General features: G+C 36.2%; 3 protein-coding genes and 1 long non-coding RNA gene across 4 annotated transcripts in view; 3 read left to right on the top strand and 1 right to left on the bottom strand.

Moving 5' to 3' along the window:
* Window positions 1–574: 574 nt before the first annotated feature.
* Window positions 575–2,500, top strand: LOC116171161. Its single transcript, XR_004145390.1, has 2 exons — window positions 575–881; window positions 929–2,500. It is a non-coding gene; the product is annotated as an uncharacterized LOC116171161 (long non-coding RNA).
* On the bottom strand, window positions 2,218–6,949 carry LOC116171160 (isocitrate dehydrogenase [NADP], mitochondrial-like). Its single transcript, XM_031487849.1, has 7 exons — window positions 6,729–6,949; window positions 3,978–4,125; window positions 3,826–3,932; window positions 3,576–3,775; window positions 3,089–3,327; window positions 2,792–3,043; window positions 2,218–2,744 (listed from the first exon to the last, which is right to left on the bottom strand). Exons 1-7 carry the CDS (start codon window positions 6,808–6,810, stop codon window positions 2,453–2,455), a joined length of 1,320 nt encoding a protein of 439 aa, XP_031343709.1. The 5' UTR covers window positions 6,811–6,949; the 3' UTR covers window positions 2,218–2,452.
* Window positions 6,950–7,753: 804 nt separating this feature from the next.
* LOC116170954 (NAD(P) transhydrogenase subunit alpha-like) overlaps window positions 7,754–15,862 on the top strand; it is a gene marked incomplete in the record, with an annotated part of 11,584 nt that continues 3,475 nt past the window's right edge. The window contains 5 exon segments of the mRNA XM_031487542.1: window positions 7,754–7,943; window positions 11,777–12,066; window positions 12,122–12,276; window positions 12,326–12,466; window positions 12,518–12,640. Of these exon segments, the coding sequence (XP_031343402.1) occupies window positions 11,822–12,066; window positions 12,122–12,276; window positions 12,326–12,466; window positions 12,518–12,640 (664 nt within the window).
* LOC116170955 lies at window positions 14,509–15,820 on the top strand. The gene is made up of 2 exons (XM_031487543.1): window positions 14,509–14,717; window positions 14,767–15,820. Exons 1-2 carry the CDS (start codon window positions 14,538–14,540, stop codon window positions 15,391–15,393), a joined length of 807 nt encoding a protein of 268 aa, XP_031343403.1. The 5' UTR covers window positions 14,509–14,537; the 3' UTR covers window positions 15,394–15,820.

Below are 15,862 nucleotides of genomic sequence, written 5' to 3'. Positions count from 1 at the left end.
CAACAGAGAACCGAAAAATAATTGGTTTTTTTGGCACTAATAATAAAGGATACTGGTATCGGTTTCCATTATTATAACTTTTTGAATAACGGTTCGCGGTTCCAAAGTGAGGGGCCTATAAATGCAATCGGCTACGGTTCCGGTTTTTTCGGTTCCGATTCCTTGATCCGGTGAAATTTTAAATTCAAAATTTGGATTGATTTCAATAAACCCCCAATTGTACAAAATTGTAAAAATGGGCAACGCATAAAAAAGCTGACTGTTTTTAATATGTGTGCGGCAATTAGAAAGAGAAAAGTTCCAAGCACATTGTACCTACCCGGTGCGCAACAAATGTTCTAGTTTTTAGATTTTGATCATAAAATAATTTTTGAATTAAACCTGGGTGAGCAATTATAAAAGGCTAATTTTTATGGTCTTTTCTTTGTCATCGATTTTGTTTTTCTATTTAATTGGCGCAGTTATTTTGATTTTGACCATAGAAAAATGCATTCTCAATCCAATTTTAAAGAAATTGTGTAAAAGAAAATCTCACAAAACACTTTAGAAGTAGCATTTTAAGCAGCCAATTAGCTCTGTAAGAGATTTACGTATAATTGAAGAAAGCAAACAGTAAATTGTTTCAATTTCTTTATATTGCGACATTGGAAACAATGAACCCAAATCATGTACAAGCACAAGATTCCAAACAACCAACTTCGACCCAAATGATCTTCTATTGAGGAATATATTAGACCACAAAAATACGAGTATGAAACCATTTGAATTTTTCCATCATTTGGAAAAAAATAAATTGAAAGTTTTTCAAACGTTTAACAATTCTATAGTTTATCCATCGTAACCCTTTCCAAGCTGACACTAATAAAGTTATTTACACCAGAGTAGGTATGTTGCAGGATAGATTAACGAATTGTAGTGAATATTTCAGAAATTCCGATACACATATCGAGGGACCATACAAAATTAGTCATTGGCGCCGGCGGTAAGAAACGAAAGCGGACGTGACGCATTCTTTCCGGGAAATAAGAAGTGCGTTCAAGATTCGGGAGCGTTCGAGAAATATGGGTGTTTGCTAAATCAGCAAACCGAATATTGTGCTTCAGTCAGTTGTAACATCGATTGGAAGTGAAGTAGAACAGCTATAGTGATACCGAAGAGCAGAAAGTATGAAGTACTACGCCAGATGCACGATGGCATATTTGGAGGACATCTAGGAGTGACGAGAACGATTCTATTGGTTGAATTGCACACATCAAACAAGATGTGAAGGAATGATGCAGAAAATGTCCATTTTGTGTCACAAGCAACAAGGAAAGAAGAAGGCGACAATGATGGGTATAGTCCGTTTGAAAGAATAGCCATTGATATGGCGGGCCCTTCCCAGAGACAGCTGCTGGAAATAAATACATCTTGGTGCTCATAGACTACTTCAGCAAATGGACAGCGAAGCATATATGCTCAACCAAATCAAGAAGGGACAACTGTGCCAGACATTCTGGTAAAAACAACTTACCCTTGGAACTACATTCTGACCAGGGACGAAATTTTGAGTCGGCACTATTCCAAAGTCTGTGCCAATTATTGGGCATTCGCAAGACCAAAATGACTGCTTTGCCCCACAGTCAGACGAGATGGTAGAACGCATGAATATAACAAGGATGACAAGATGTTCCCAGGGATGGCCGTAAAATTCCAATTCCGGTTTGGGCACTTACAAAAAGTTTACATTCACCATCCCAAGGTGGGTAGAGTGAATTTCCTACAGGAGTAGGGACGATTCCTTTATTATCTGGTAACAAAAGACCGCAATCAAGGTCGCGCCATAAAACAAGAGTCGCCTGGGACTGCGGCTCTGCTACAACCGTCGTCTGTGTTGCGAGACACAACAGTTTTAAGCGGTAGGCAGTGTAGTGAATATTCTAGAAATCCAGATGGAGATGTAGGTACCATAAAAGATTAGTTATCGGCGATAAGAAACGAAAGAGGATGTTACGCACACTGTCTGAGAAAGAAAACGTGTTTATTCAAGAACATTCTAGAAGATTCGGGAGCATTTGAGAAGTTTCGAGAAATATGGGCGTTTGCTATGTAAGCAAATCGAACTGTGCGTCAGTCAGTTGTAATACCAATGCCAATTGAAGTATTACGCTAGTAAACAAAGCATGCGCCAGAATTAGTCATTAGATTTTTATCGAAGAAACCAATGCAATAATCAAATATTTTTTGTATAAAATAATACTTTATTTGTTTTTGTACAGTATCTAAAATTTCACTTGCACATCAAGTGACCGTCCACATTCACATCAATAAAAAAATTAAGTTAAAATTAAAATGGCCTATTTTAAATAGACCACAATCAATACTTAATTATACTAACCTTCACGTTAGCAAATGGTTGTACGTAAATTTACAAATTGATTTATCCTTTAGATACTCCCAATAAAAATTTAATTTATTGCTTTTTTAGAGTGCTTTCTAGTTGCATGGCGATAGCTTCTAAGAAATCTTGCGTGTTTAAGAACATATTATCCTTGACGTTGGCCATACCGCCGTAAATCGAGGCGGCCAAGTCCTTTGTAAATTTACCAGACTCTACGCAATCGATGCATGCCTGTTCCAAAGATGTCGCGAATCGTATCAATTCAGGTGTGTCGTCTAATCTCCCTCTATGTTCTAGACCTCTCGACCACGCGAACACTGACGCGATCGGATTGGTAGACGTTTGGTGTCCTTTTTGATGCATTCTATTACAATTAATTTATTAATTTTTGCTAATAATGTTTGGACATACCTGTAATGCCTGGTGACTGTGCCATGGGCTGCTTCAGATTCTAACGTCTTACCGTCAGGACACATCAAAACTGACGTCATCATACCTAGGGACCCATAACCTTGTGCGACAATATCGGATTGTACGTCACCATCGTAATTCTTGCAAGCCCAAACAAAACCTCCCGAAGATTTCAACGCCTGGGCTACCATGTCATCGATCAATCGATGTTCGTACCATATTTTTTCTGCTTCAAATTGTGACTTGTAGTGCCTAACATGAAGTGTAGTTTCTCAAAAAACGCCAGGTGTCACTTACTTTTCATAAATAGCTTGAAACATGTCCTTAAAACGGCCATCATACCTCTTGAGAATCGTATTTTTTGTGGATAGATATAGTGGAAGCTTTCTACTTAGAGCAACTTGGAAGGAGGAGTGGGCAAACGCCGTTATACTATCGTCAGTGTTGAACATACCGAGCGCTACACCACTTGTTTTATAGTCAAATACTTCATATCTTCTTTCTTTCCCATCCTTAGATGTGTAAACTAATTCTACCTATAACAAGAAGGCGGAAAGCATGACTGTCTGTATGTACGATTGTGATATTATTATGTCAAACCCCATTTGCGCATTAAAACAAGACATTTTGAGTAAAATGTACAAATAGATATTAAAGACACAGACCAAGGCGATTGCATCCATAGTCCGTCCTTAAACCAATTAAGCCATTGTGTCGCTGTCTACTTGTCTAAAATTGCGTACTCAAAACGATTGAGTTCTTAAGACGAACAGACTGTACTAACCTTGCCGGGTTTGTCAACAATAATGTCTGTTGCCTTATACTGATCACCGTGAGCGTGGCGCCCGATTATAATAGGGTATGTCCAGCCTGGAACCAACTTAGGTATGTTTTTACATAGAATCGGTTCGCGAAATACAGTTCCTCCAAGAATGTTTCTGATTGTTCCATTGGGAGACGGCCACATTTTTTTTAAATTGAATTCTGAAACGCAACTAGTGCATTAAAATAAACAAGCTTAACGCAATTATTACCCTCGACCCTTTGCTCATCGGGTGTGATGGTCGCACATTTTATTCCTACATTGTGCTCTTTGATCGCGTGCGCTGCATCGATCGTCACTTGATCATTCGTCTGATCCCTAGAGTTAAAGTTAAATATGCGCCTTGTATGATTCTGCAAATACCTGTGAGGCAACCCTAAATCGTAATACAGACATTCCACTTTGACGTAAGGGAAGATCAATCGTTCCTTAATTTTCTCCCAAATGATACGGGTCATCTCGTCGCCGTCCATTTCCACGACTGGATTTTTTGCCACGACTCTTGAAGCATCTGCAACGTAATATCGCTGTGTCAGTCAAAGCAACATTTGATACCTGTTCGAATTAAAGGTCTCAACAACCGCCCTTATCAAAATAGGGGGTTGGGGGGGGGGCTTATCGTGATCGGATATAATTTCCTATATCTCAAAAGGGGATTGTCGGAGCGTACTCACAAAAAAAGATTAGGAGGTCTAGAAAAAATATATCCATTGGTGATGGTCATGCTAAGCTGCTTGGGTTTAAAAAATGTGCTTCATCTGCACACAATTTGTGCAGAATTTGTACTTGCTTACATATTCAAATTAGAAATTAATTGACATACTCAGGCTCCGGGTTATAAATAGGCCAACTGGGCTATAGCCCATTGCGCCACTTTCGAAGGGGCGGCAAGATGTGCTAAATTACATTTCTTTGCATTATTTGCAATTCCCCTCCTCTGTGATTCTTGGTGAATTTTGTTTCAAAATCAACACAGATAAATAACCGTATGAAACTCGGTCACTAAGCACGCAATTTTACTAATAAACATTAGTTAAGGGGGCCCCAAACTAAATATAGTCCAGGGTGCTAAACACATACCTAGCCCGGGCCTGGATGTGCTAACATTATTTACCATTTCATTACCAAAGCATTGTAGTCATTTGAAAGATATACATAGCGCTTCAAATTACCAGGATGAACCACTGTGATCCTATGTGGAAACATTGACTTTTACTGTAGAAAACTCATTTTGATAACTCCAAAATTGTTTAAAATTCTTGCTATTGGATAAGTTGGAGAAAATGGATCTGAATGTTAGAATCAATGAAGAACGATTTTGGTCCATTCATGGCCATCTATATTAAAAAAAAATTGATTATTTTCACATTCATATGCGCCTGGGCGACCTGGCTGGCGATTTTCTTTTAGGATTGCAGGAAGGACATGTATTTATGATTTTTGCGCATCTAGTGGCTTGCGCCTGTAGTCATGGGCCTACTCTGCCTATACCTAGTTACTGCCTTCAGCAGAGATACCACCTGACCATCAACCATGCGCGTTTTGTCCAAAAGCTTTTCAGTTATTTCTTTTATGTCTAAAAACAGGTGCACCAAATTTGGTTCCAATCGGTTAAGCCGTTTTTTAGCGCATTTCCACAAAAATAAAAAATCGTGTAATTATTTCCGTAAAAAATGTCGTTTGTAAATAATAAACAAGTACATACATTTATCAATCAATTCCAAAATAATTCCAAAAATTTAAAAATCGGGACAAAGTATGCGTTAAAAAACAAAAATCAAAGAAAAGGGTTGTTGAATGAAGGTAATAATTAGTCATATGACTGTGGACGTGGTATTCATGGCACTTACGCGTTCCTCTATCTGACATAGCTAATAAAAAACGGTTAAACATAATAACTAACAAATAAACAAAAAAATGTTTTAACTAATTAGAGACCTTGCATTAACAAATTTTAAGGTATTTTGAAGGTCAATTGTTACTTAATATTTACCTACTATCCTTTTTGTGACGTAGAAAATGTAGAAATGGATACTAGTGACCCGTCATAACAATACAACAAATTATTACCGCGCCTTATATGTCCAACAAAATTTTTACATTTTAAATCATTTTTCAAAATTTCACAAAAATGGTTGGACCCAAGTTAAAACTCGTGCGGGATATTTCCAGTACAATCCACTCACGACGGGCAGACTGACATACATAGTTTCAAAGCCGAAACGTTAAGGCAGTAAGTGAGACTAAAATATGATCACATAATCGCCAGATATGCCAATAAAAAGAGAGAGACCGATAAAAATACTTTTATGTGAAGTGACAAAAGAAACATAATTTTGATGCCCACTGCAGCGCTAATGATATGCGGACAGACGGGCGGAAACAAAAGTACATAAGTGAGTCTTGTTTTTTGTATTTGGGAATATGATCTGGGCTCATTTCCGATAGAAAGTCAATGGTCTGTCTAAAATAAAAATTTTGGTATAATGGACATCTGCCTACGCATGCTTTATGACACGCTGGTAACTGTTGCTAATAAAAGGCAACTAGGACCAGGTACCACTTTTTTTAAAAATAAATCAACACTGATCAAGTGCAGGTAAAAACCAGTTTAGGTACTTTTGATATCTATACGTATTGAAATGCTAATTTAAAATTTTATACTTTCCCCAAAGAAGTAGTAGGCAGTCTCCAACTCAAAATAGTTGAAAACTTAACACACAAGTTAGGTACCTATAGTTGTATAATTAGCCCAGTTAAGGTTAATTAAAAAATTAACCTAATAGCTAAAACTAAAGAACTGCAACAGAATATTTATTATTGTGCTTGTGCACAACTATACAATTAATTTAACATTAATGAGCTATTCATTATACGATCATGTCTAGGCATTCCTTGAACTTGTGTCGATTTTCGAGTTTTAATAACTTCAATAAAATTGTTAATAAATAAGTGCACACGTTTATTGTTTGCAATAAAAACCTGCAGTCCTACTCCACTCCAGATAAGCGTGGAAAATACTTCCACGCTGCAAGGACGTCATAAAGAGGCATTTGGGGGATGCAATAGGGGTTTCTTTGAAATAAACGAAAGCAAACAAACAAAATAACTTACATTTTCTGCTCTGTGTGCTTCCACATGTTAACTTATTCTGCAATTGTGAGTTTCTCAATAACTTCGTAAACACACCGGCCATTATAACCTAACGTAAGGTACTCGTCTTATTTTTTCGCACGAAAAATGCTTCAAGAATTAAAATTTAAAGCGCACTCGAACTTTGCAGATCTTTAGTGCAGCAATTGGCGTTTCGGAAGCAAAAGAACGGACCAATTCAACGAGCCAAATGTGTAATAAATCAGTTTTCCGAAATTGTGCGAATAATTCCGAATAGTTTGAATGAAAATTGTTACAACACTTGTTTATATAGCAGCTTCGCGCGACATACATAACATGTACGCGGCGGTTAGGCAACATATCATACGTTATTCGTCTACTGCGCCCTATTCGCTCGTGTGTTTTTGTGTACTTCGTGTATTAATAACTAAAGTAATTAATCATACTGTTTTAGCAATTATGAATATTTCCAACGCATTTGACAGTGAATCGCGTTAGGCGTACGTCTTTACCTCCAGGAAGGGCAGAGAAAATCTGTGAAAGCACAAACTATTTTTCATCGAAGGGAATTCTACAAACTATAACTTTCTTCGCGACTATTTTTCATATCTATGGGTTAGGGCAAATCAAAGAGTGTCAAATGAATATCTGGAAACCGAAGTATCGGAATTCGGAAGAGGGTACGGGTGATCAAAAATTAGTGGCGATCGAGTCGCCATTGGAACTTCAATTTAAGTACGATTTCCCATGTAAACAAGAATTCCAAAGGTGATTCGACAGTAACTCATTTTTCATCGCATATTCATAGGATAAACTGTTACATAGCGGTGCAATTATATTCCTAGTGTGACTTCGGATTCAGACGTTTAATTTTCTTGCGTAGAACATATCACTTCAACGTTACAAAATTTGTTGCATCAAATATTAACGAAAAGCAAACAGAATAAACAATATGGCGGGGATGAATAGTTACGGCGCCCGAAGCTACAATGTAAACGACAAAATTTTAAAGCCCGCCAGCTTGAATACCGGCGACCGGCACAGCGACCAAAACAACTGGGCAACCAGAACCAGTAAATCATGTTTTATTAAGAGTACGTTTCGATTTCGATTAAAATTCATTAACTTTTCGGTATCTAGTCTCATATAAGTGATTCTATTAAAACTAGTTTCCAATTTTAAAAGCAGTATTAATTATAATTCAGCCACGAAAGGGTGAGTAGTAAAGCTTAATAACGTGCCGATATGCTCGTTCATTCACTTAAAAAAATTGTTTGTTCTTTGATCGTCTAATGTTTCAAACGTCATATGTTTATTGTTGTTTAGTTTGGAAATGTTGCAACTGTACCCTTTTCAAGCAACACGTACACGTGTAATAATAGAGAATTGCTTTGGAATGTCCTAACCACTTTTCTGTTTATTCGCCTACGTTGTTTTTACAATTCGAGTTCATTTAATTTGCGGTGTCCTTCCTTCCCATCTTCATCTAAGAGGACCTTCAGGACCATGATGTAGCTAGGATCACTATTGTATAGCTAATTATAGAATGCAGCTGTACAGGTGGTCAATTTAGTGCAGAAAAATGTAATGTTTTTGTTATCGTGGTTTTATAAATAAATTGTTGATAAGAATTGTTTGGATTGATTGGCAAATGTTTAGATTTCACAAACTGTGTGAGGTTATGATGTGTCACCCTAGCACCAGCTGTTGCAGATGTTTTTATAGTAGCATACTCGTATAATAAATTATATTTACATACCAATATTATTATTATTATATTCAATTAAAACAATTTCATTTTCAAATGTACTGTTTCAAGCCTATCGCAACAGGCTGTATTTCCAGAGCCACGTTTTAAACTTTTAATGTCCATATTGCCCATATTGATTGTTAAAAAGTTACATTGTTGCCAGTTGTTAGCTGTGGTAAGGAATACAGGAATAGGGATTATGAATTGTAGCATAAAGGAAGTTCCCTTGCTTTTTTCCACAAAAATAAAAAAATCGATATTGTGTCCACCTTGCCCGCCCGTCTGTCCGTCCCTACGGCTATGTAGCTACTAGAGCTATTGTTCTACTTTTTTGTGCGTTTAATACTAATTTCTTTCATCTACCATAATTTTACATTTTTGCTGTTTACTGTGCTTAATATTCTATGCGCTTCTATAAAATAAAATTGAAAGTTTTCTGAATTTTTAACTGAAGATCTTTCTTACAAGACAAGTTGAAAAAATGAAAACACACGTCAACGAATGGATTGCGGTTACGGAGAACAGTGACGCACCCATAGGGGGGGGGGGGGGAAAATACCCCGCGAAATTAAGCACTGATAGAATTTTTTTGGTAAACTTAAGAAATAATCTTATATAAATATGTAAAAGGCGTATGGCGAGCCATTAGTCATTATGTTTTGAAATTTTGCCAAAAGGTTACAGCCCAAAAACTGCCGGCACCTCCAAAAAAGGGTTTCTTTTATAATTCTTGTTACAAAGAACGGTTTTCTGTAAATATTCCTTAAACCTCAGGTAACTATGCAGATGAATACAAAAAACTGCACATGCGCAACCCAACTTTTGTATTTGCGCAATCCAAATTTTGTATGTAGGTACCTCGAATAAAAGTAAAACTAATTCCGAATCAAAAAATTTGTTTTGCGCATTCGCAATATCAAATTTTTTATTTGTTCAGATATTTAAATGAAATGTTGTATGTACGGACCTCGAATAAAACTAAATCCAATACCTATATTCATAAATTTGTTTTACAAGCTGTGCTGAAAGAATGCTGATCTGGTGGGACAAAATCAATCCTTTAATGTGTGTTGTAAAAATGGAGCATGTGCGAAGATCTCGCGGATCGTTCGGTATTCAGTTGTATCGGATTTTTTCAAATATTTTTGCAATGGGATGTACGGCAATGTACCTAGGTATTTCTTTCGAACGCTTGAAGTAGCAATTTGTCTAGACAAAGCATAAATTGACTCATTTATATAAATAGACATAAGACAAGTTAATTAATGGTTTTAATAAGACATCCGGCAATAAAAATTTGAGATGTGTAATCAGACAATTTTTGAATGCAATCATACGTACATAGGAGCGAATAAGCCGAGGAATAAGCTGAATTTGAGGTTGAACAAATTCCTTGCAAATCCGAATGAAGCTGTATAAAATATATAAGGTGTTTCGAAAAAACAGCCATCACAACGAAGATACAGCTACAAATGGATAAAAATGCACATTCGTTTACAGTTTTGAATAGAATGATTTAGGTTTAGGAAAATAGGGATAGGAAAAACCTCGGAAAAAACTTATTGAATTGTGCATGGTATGAGATAACGAGTCGTTTCTACCTGACTAAAACGGCGTAGATCTTTCGTCGATTTGAACGGTGGAAGCGGAAGTTATCAAAGCGCTTGAACCACACAAACGCTGTAAAGAAAATTAAAATATCATCAAGTTAAAAAAGAAGTTCTTCACGTGTAAGCTTGCGCACTAAAAGAAATTACGTTCAGAACGTTACTTCTTCAGTGCGAAGTTTAATTTACGCTATTAACAGATGAATTTTTATGTTTCATTAATTCTTTTATTTACGTTAGGTCATAGGGTCAATTTTGGATCAAATTAGAAATAGAGGTTCGGTGGAAATTTGCAAGAGGTTGGAATAGAATGTTTGAAGGGAGAAACAGATTGGAACTTGGAAGTTAATCAATAGTGCATGTATGAGAGACAATTTGAGGCACGAGATGTTAAAAGGGCTGCCGAGAGTGAGGGTGGGGAAGTACCCGAAGAGAGAATACTACAAACCGAAACAAAAACTCTAAGAAACAACAACAAAACTTTTGTCCAGCAATCATTTCTGTGAAAGATGGTGGCACAATATGTTAAATATATAATTATAATTACGGGGGAAATGAAATTCCCGAGGGAGATAGAATTCTCCAATGTTGTCGTGCAGGTTGAAAATTATCATAATGTCAACATGCTAACTGCAAATTGCAAAAGAAATGAGAAAGTACGTGAGTACATATCCTGGAACGTTTTCAATAGCTCTTTTCCCTCCCTTGCAATCAAAGTCCCTAGAGCTACTCTCGTGTGATTAAGATAGGAGAACTCTGATTTGAATTTGATTGTTTTTGTTTGAACCTCGGTGTGAACATATTTAATTAAATTTCAAAATCCCCAATTTCTTGTGTTTTATTTATGTTGACCGCTCCTTAGAGCGACAAGAAGCCGAAAGAATACTTTTGAGGGATTATGCAGAGCGACAAAAGTATCTAATTTGTATCGGGCGGCGAAGAAACAGAATAATAAACTCGGTAGGGTGTCATAAAATTTTTATCGCGTACAGGACACACAGAGACATAAAGGGAAATGGACGACAAAGCGCTTTTCACTTTAGAAGTCATACAAATTTATATTTAGAGAGGCAAAATTCCATTTTTGTGAGATTACAACCCACTGTGATTGACTAGTTTTTGCATAATTTTGTCGATTAGTACTGTAGAAAAAAGATATGAGTATAGTGAGTCAATTTAGGTATATAGTTTGGAATAAAATTTGTTACTGTACATACACGGTCTCTATGGCGTACCTACATGATTAGAGCGGCGTAGATTTTTGGCGGTTTGAACGGTAGAAGTCGAAATTATGGAAAACAATAGATCAGCTAATGTGCCACGAGATGTGCCACTTCGGCACCTAACTTTGTTGGACACTTTTTAATAAATTTAAAAAACTTAATAGACCCTTCCATGGTGAATGATGGTTCTTAATTCCAATGCACCATTTAGTAAAATCCAATCTGCAAAGTTCTTGGTAGATAATTATTTTTAAGTGTATTGGATTCGGATTATTTTTATTATGATTAGGTAATATTTACACACAATCAACTTTGCATTACTTACCATTCATTTTCACATAATTGTTTTACTTCTAAGTATATACGAAATTTCGTTATATTTTAAAAATTAATGTGGGAATTTGAAATGGCAAAAATATAGAATTAAAAGGGCGAGTACTTGTATTAATCCCTCGTTTATTATTTCAGGAGACATGGTATTCGACCAATATTAGGTAATTGCAATATTTGAACATGGCTCAAGTAATGGTGTGCAACTATATAAAAATCTCAAATTCGAGATTACAAAATCATACCCGGATATTAGCAGATAAATTGTGCCATCATAGTCTCCGGGTGAGATATCTGCATCACCACTTAAAAAATAGTGTTAGGAAATGTAGTTCAACCACTAAAAAACAGGAAAAAGTAATCAGCGGCATTCCTTATAACAAATTATCTATTGGAGTTCCTAAAGAAACGTGGAAAAATGAAAAACGGTTAGATGGATGTATAGATGCAATCGATAAACTTACAGTTCTATTATAATTTCAGAGTAGCAGTTACACCAACTGTAGCGGAATTATTTGTAAAAAAAGGATTTAGTGTAAATGTAGAGAAGGGGGCTGGCTCTGAGGCGAAATTTCGGGATTCCGACTACGAAGCTGCCGGAAGCAAGCTCGTAGATGCACAGACAGCGTTTAGCGCAGGTAGGTCGTATAATTTTGTTTTAATGGTAGTTATTCAAGTTCTTTTCAGATATTATTTTAAAAGTTAGACCACCTCTTGAGAATGAAGTGGAATATTTCCGAGAAAATAGCACGTTGCTCTCTCTTTTATACCCTGCCCAAAATAAAGCACTTGTGGATAAGTTGGCTCTACGAAAAATTAACGCTTTCGGTTCGTAAATAAATCGCATGACGTAATTCGAGCTATCATCTGAAATTTTAGGAATGGATTGCATTCCACGAATTTCCAGAGCTCAAGTCTTCGACGTTCTAAGTTCTATGGCTAATGTGTCAGGTTATCGCGCAGTCGTAGAGGCTTCGAATCATCTGCCAAGATTCTTTGCAGGTACGTTTACATTAATCTATTTTACAGATAATCCGTCTTGATCAAATACAAATATTTGCCATGTTTTGGAAATGCATTTCATTAAAAAAAATAATAAAAATGATGTTTTAAATATTTACTTTATAAATTTTAAAGTTCTGGATAACTTTAGATACAATGGGGGTTTACAGTATAGTTGAATTCCGCAGTTCTAATTTAATAAGCGTGTGTGTTAAAATATAAAAAGGGAATAGGAGGCTGAAAAAAGTGAAGTGGAAATCGCGCGTGGGTGCAAAAATGATGTAAAGATTTGAGAGACGATTTTTTACGTTTAGTTAATCTGTGATTGAATTATAGTGCATTTTATGTTAATAAAGTATTCATTAAACATTTTAAAATAACAGGTTATGGCAGCCCAGAACGTTTAGTAAAAAAAAGTTTGACAGTGACGTAAGTGGAAAATGATTCGCCAACAAATCGTAAGTTTCCCTTATATTTTAAAACGGACTGAAATCGACATAAAATTAGTGTACGGATCGCGTTAATGCTAAATGAAATACGATATTACGAAAACGAAATAAACATTGCACCGATAGGTAACGAATTAGACGAACGCGTTTTACCGAGCGTTTTACAATCGCGAAATTTTGAAACGTACGTAAATTAGTAAACGCATATAAAATGAACGATTTATCGCACCATATCTCGAAACTGAACGACGACAATTATTCATCGTGGAGCATTAGAATAAAAAGTTATGCGACAATGAAAAATCTAGATACGGCTTTAACGGACGGAAATTTCGCAACGAAACCAGAAAACAAACAAGCAGACGATAAATGCAGAGCCCTAATTGTTTTGAATGTGGACGACCGCAATCTATCTCAAATCGACGAATGCAGCACCGCATACGAAATGTGGAAAATTCTGGAAAACGCTCATGCCAAAATTGATAATTTTCACGCGATATTATTAAAAGAATTCGTGAATTCAGAGAAGAAAACAACGGAATCAATCGATGAATACGTCTATCGCAAATGTGAGATTCAGAAGAAATTAAATGAGCGCGGATTAAAATTCGACGAAAAAATCAAAATCGGTATTATTCTAATCGGATTACCGGAAACGTACGAGCAAACTATCCGGACCATAGACTTAAGCAAAGAAGATTTAACATTAGACCAGATTAAAACGAAGTTACGTGAAGAAGAAAAGTTGATCAAGAACAAAAATTCCTCAAACGAACACGCAACGATTAATATAGCAAAACGAAATAACGAAGCAAAAACTGAACCTCGCGAACGTGAAAGTCAACAGAAAAATTGGAGAAACGAACGAACCCAGGAACGTACATATGGAATAGTATTATTAAAACATAAGTTGCAGAAGGCGGCCTATTCTAGCACGAATTCAAGTTTCGAACCTGAGCCACGTAGCGACGAAGGTTCGAATGAACGAGTGATAGAAGGCCTTCTGTGACGAACGTTTTATACTATTTTCTATGTTGAGCCCTTAATTATTATTTATAAAAAAGTATGTATTTAGTTTAAAATAGAAATATTGCCGCGTCAAAATAAAGTTGGCAGCACTGCGTACATCTTTCAAATGTTTAAATTAGTCTCTCTAAATTTTAACATTTTTCGTTATTGCGCCTGAAAATAGATACACGAAGGTAAAATTTGCAATGTCTGAGACAACCTTTTCATCTACTCCGCCAGAACTACACTTAATAGCCGAAGAAGCGGTCGATAATCTGTTACCGACAAAATCAAAAGGAGAGTATGAAAAAGAATACCTAAAATTTAAAGATTGGTGTGGCGCACAAAACGTGACAGTGATACGCGAAAATGTTTTGTTAGCATTCTTTACAATAATGAGCAAGAGCTACAAAAGTTCTACGTTGTGGAAGAATTACTCGATGCTCCGATCTATGTTGAATGTTCGAGAGAATATTGATATTTCTAAATTTATGAAACTGCAGGCATTATTAAGACGAAAATCAGTTGGATATGAGGCAAAGAAGTTTAAAATATTACAATATCCTGAATTAGAAAGATTCATTAATGAAGCACCCAACACAGAGTATTTGGCAGCGAAGGTAATTTTATTAATTTTCAATCAACAATTACACACTGATACATTTATAGGTAATTCTAATAATTGGTTATTCCGGAGCATGCAGGCGGGAGGAACTAAAAAATTTGCTTACGGATGATATAGACTACAAGTCCGATTCAATTTTTGTGACGGTACCAAAAACCAAAACTAAACGTCCAAGGCTATTTGCAATTACAAATGCAATGTGGATAGGCTTAATCAAGGAGTATGCTTGCTTAAGACCTGTACATATAACCCACAAACGGTTTTTCATATTTTATCGACAAGGACGTTGCACGGTGCAACCAATTGGTTTGAACAAAATAGGCGAGATGCCCCGAATTATTGCAAGATATCTCAAGTTGCGGAACTGCGATGAATATTCCGGGCATTGCTTTCGCCGATCATCAGCATCACACTTGGCGAACAATGGTGCAGATATAATGACACTGAAGCAACATGGTGGGTGGAAAAGTTCCTCAACAGCAGAGGGTTACGTTGATCAATCTAAAAAAAAAGAATTGAAGTCGCAGAGTTACTTTCGGTTTCGACTACTCAATCCAAACAACCTCAAGCTGGACCCTCCACGAAACCATGTACTGTTACTAGCGGAGAACAATCCACCCTCGAATCCACCACTGTTAACTCGTTACAAAATGTCCCCGGAATTACTATAAATGCAGGTGAACATTCCACGGTGACTGTTAAAATTTATAACAATTGTTCTTTTAAGAACGAAAGTTAGGTTGAGGTTAGATAATTTCATTTTAGCACATTTTTAAGAAATCGTTTATGCAAACTTGTTTAATGACTTTATTGGTGTAATTTAATAATAAATCGTAATGCGTGTGCATTTTTCCTTTTATATGAGCTTTGTTTAATGAATAAACATTGATATTAGTGTGAAAAAAAGTAACCACCTTTAACTTTACCACAGAACACGAGCATACAAAGTATAAAGCGTACTCTTGTGCTGACGTTTTGTTGGCTGTCACACATAACAGGGATACCAATTCCTAAACAAAACAAGCCTCCAAAAATCGTGTTAGAATGGAAAAGTTACCAAAAATCGTGCTAGAATGAAGTTCATTCTATCATCATAATCCGAATCAGAACAACGACATTATAAATGCGAAACATAGAAAG

This window comes from Photinus pyralis, unplaced genomic scaffold (assembly GCF_008802855.1).
Source record: "Photinus pyralis isolate 1611_PpyrPB1 unplaced genomic scaffold, Ppyr1.3 Ppyr1.4_LG5, whole genome shotgun sequence".
NCBI lineage: Eukaryota > Metazoa > Arthropoda > Insecta > Coleoptera > Lampyridae > Photinus > Photinus pyralis.
This window is presented reverse-complemented; position numbering and strand designations above follow the sequence as displayed.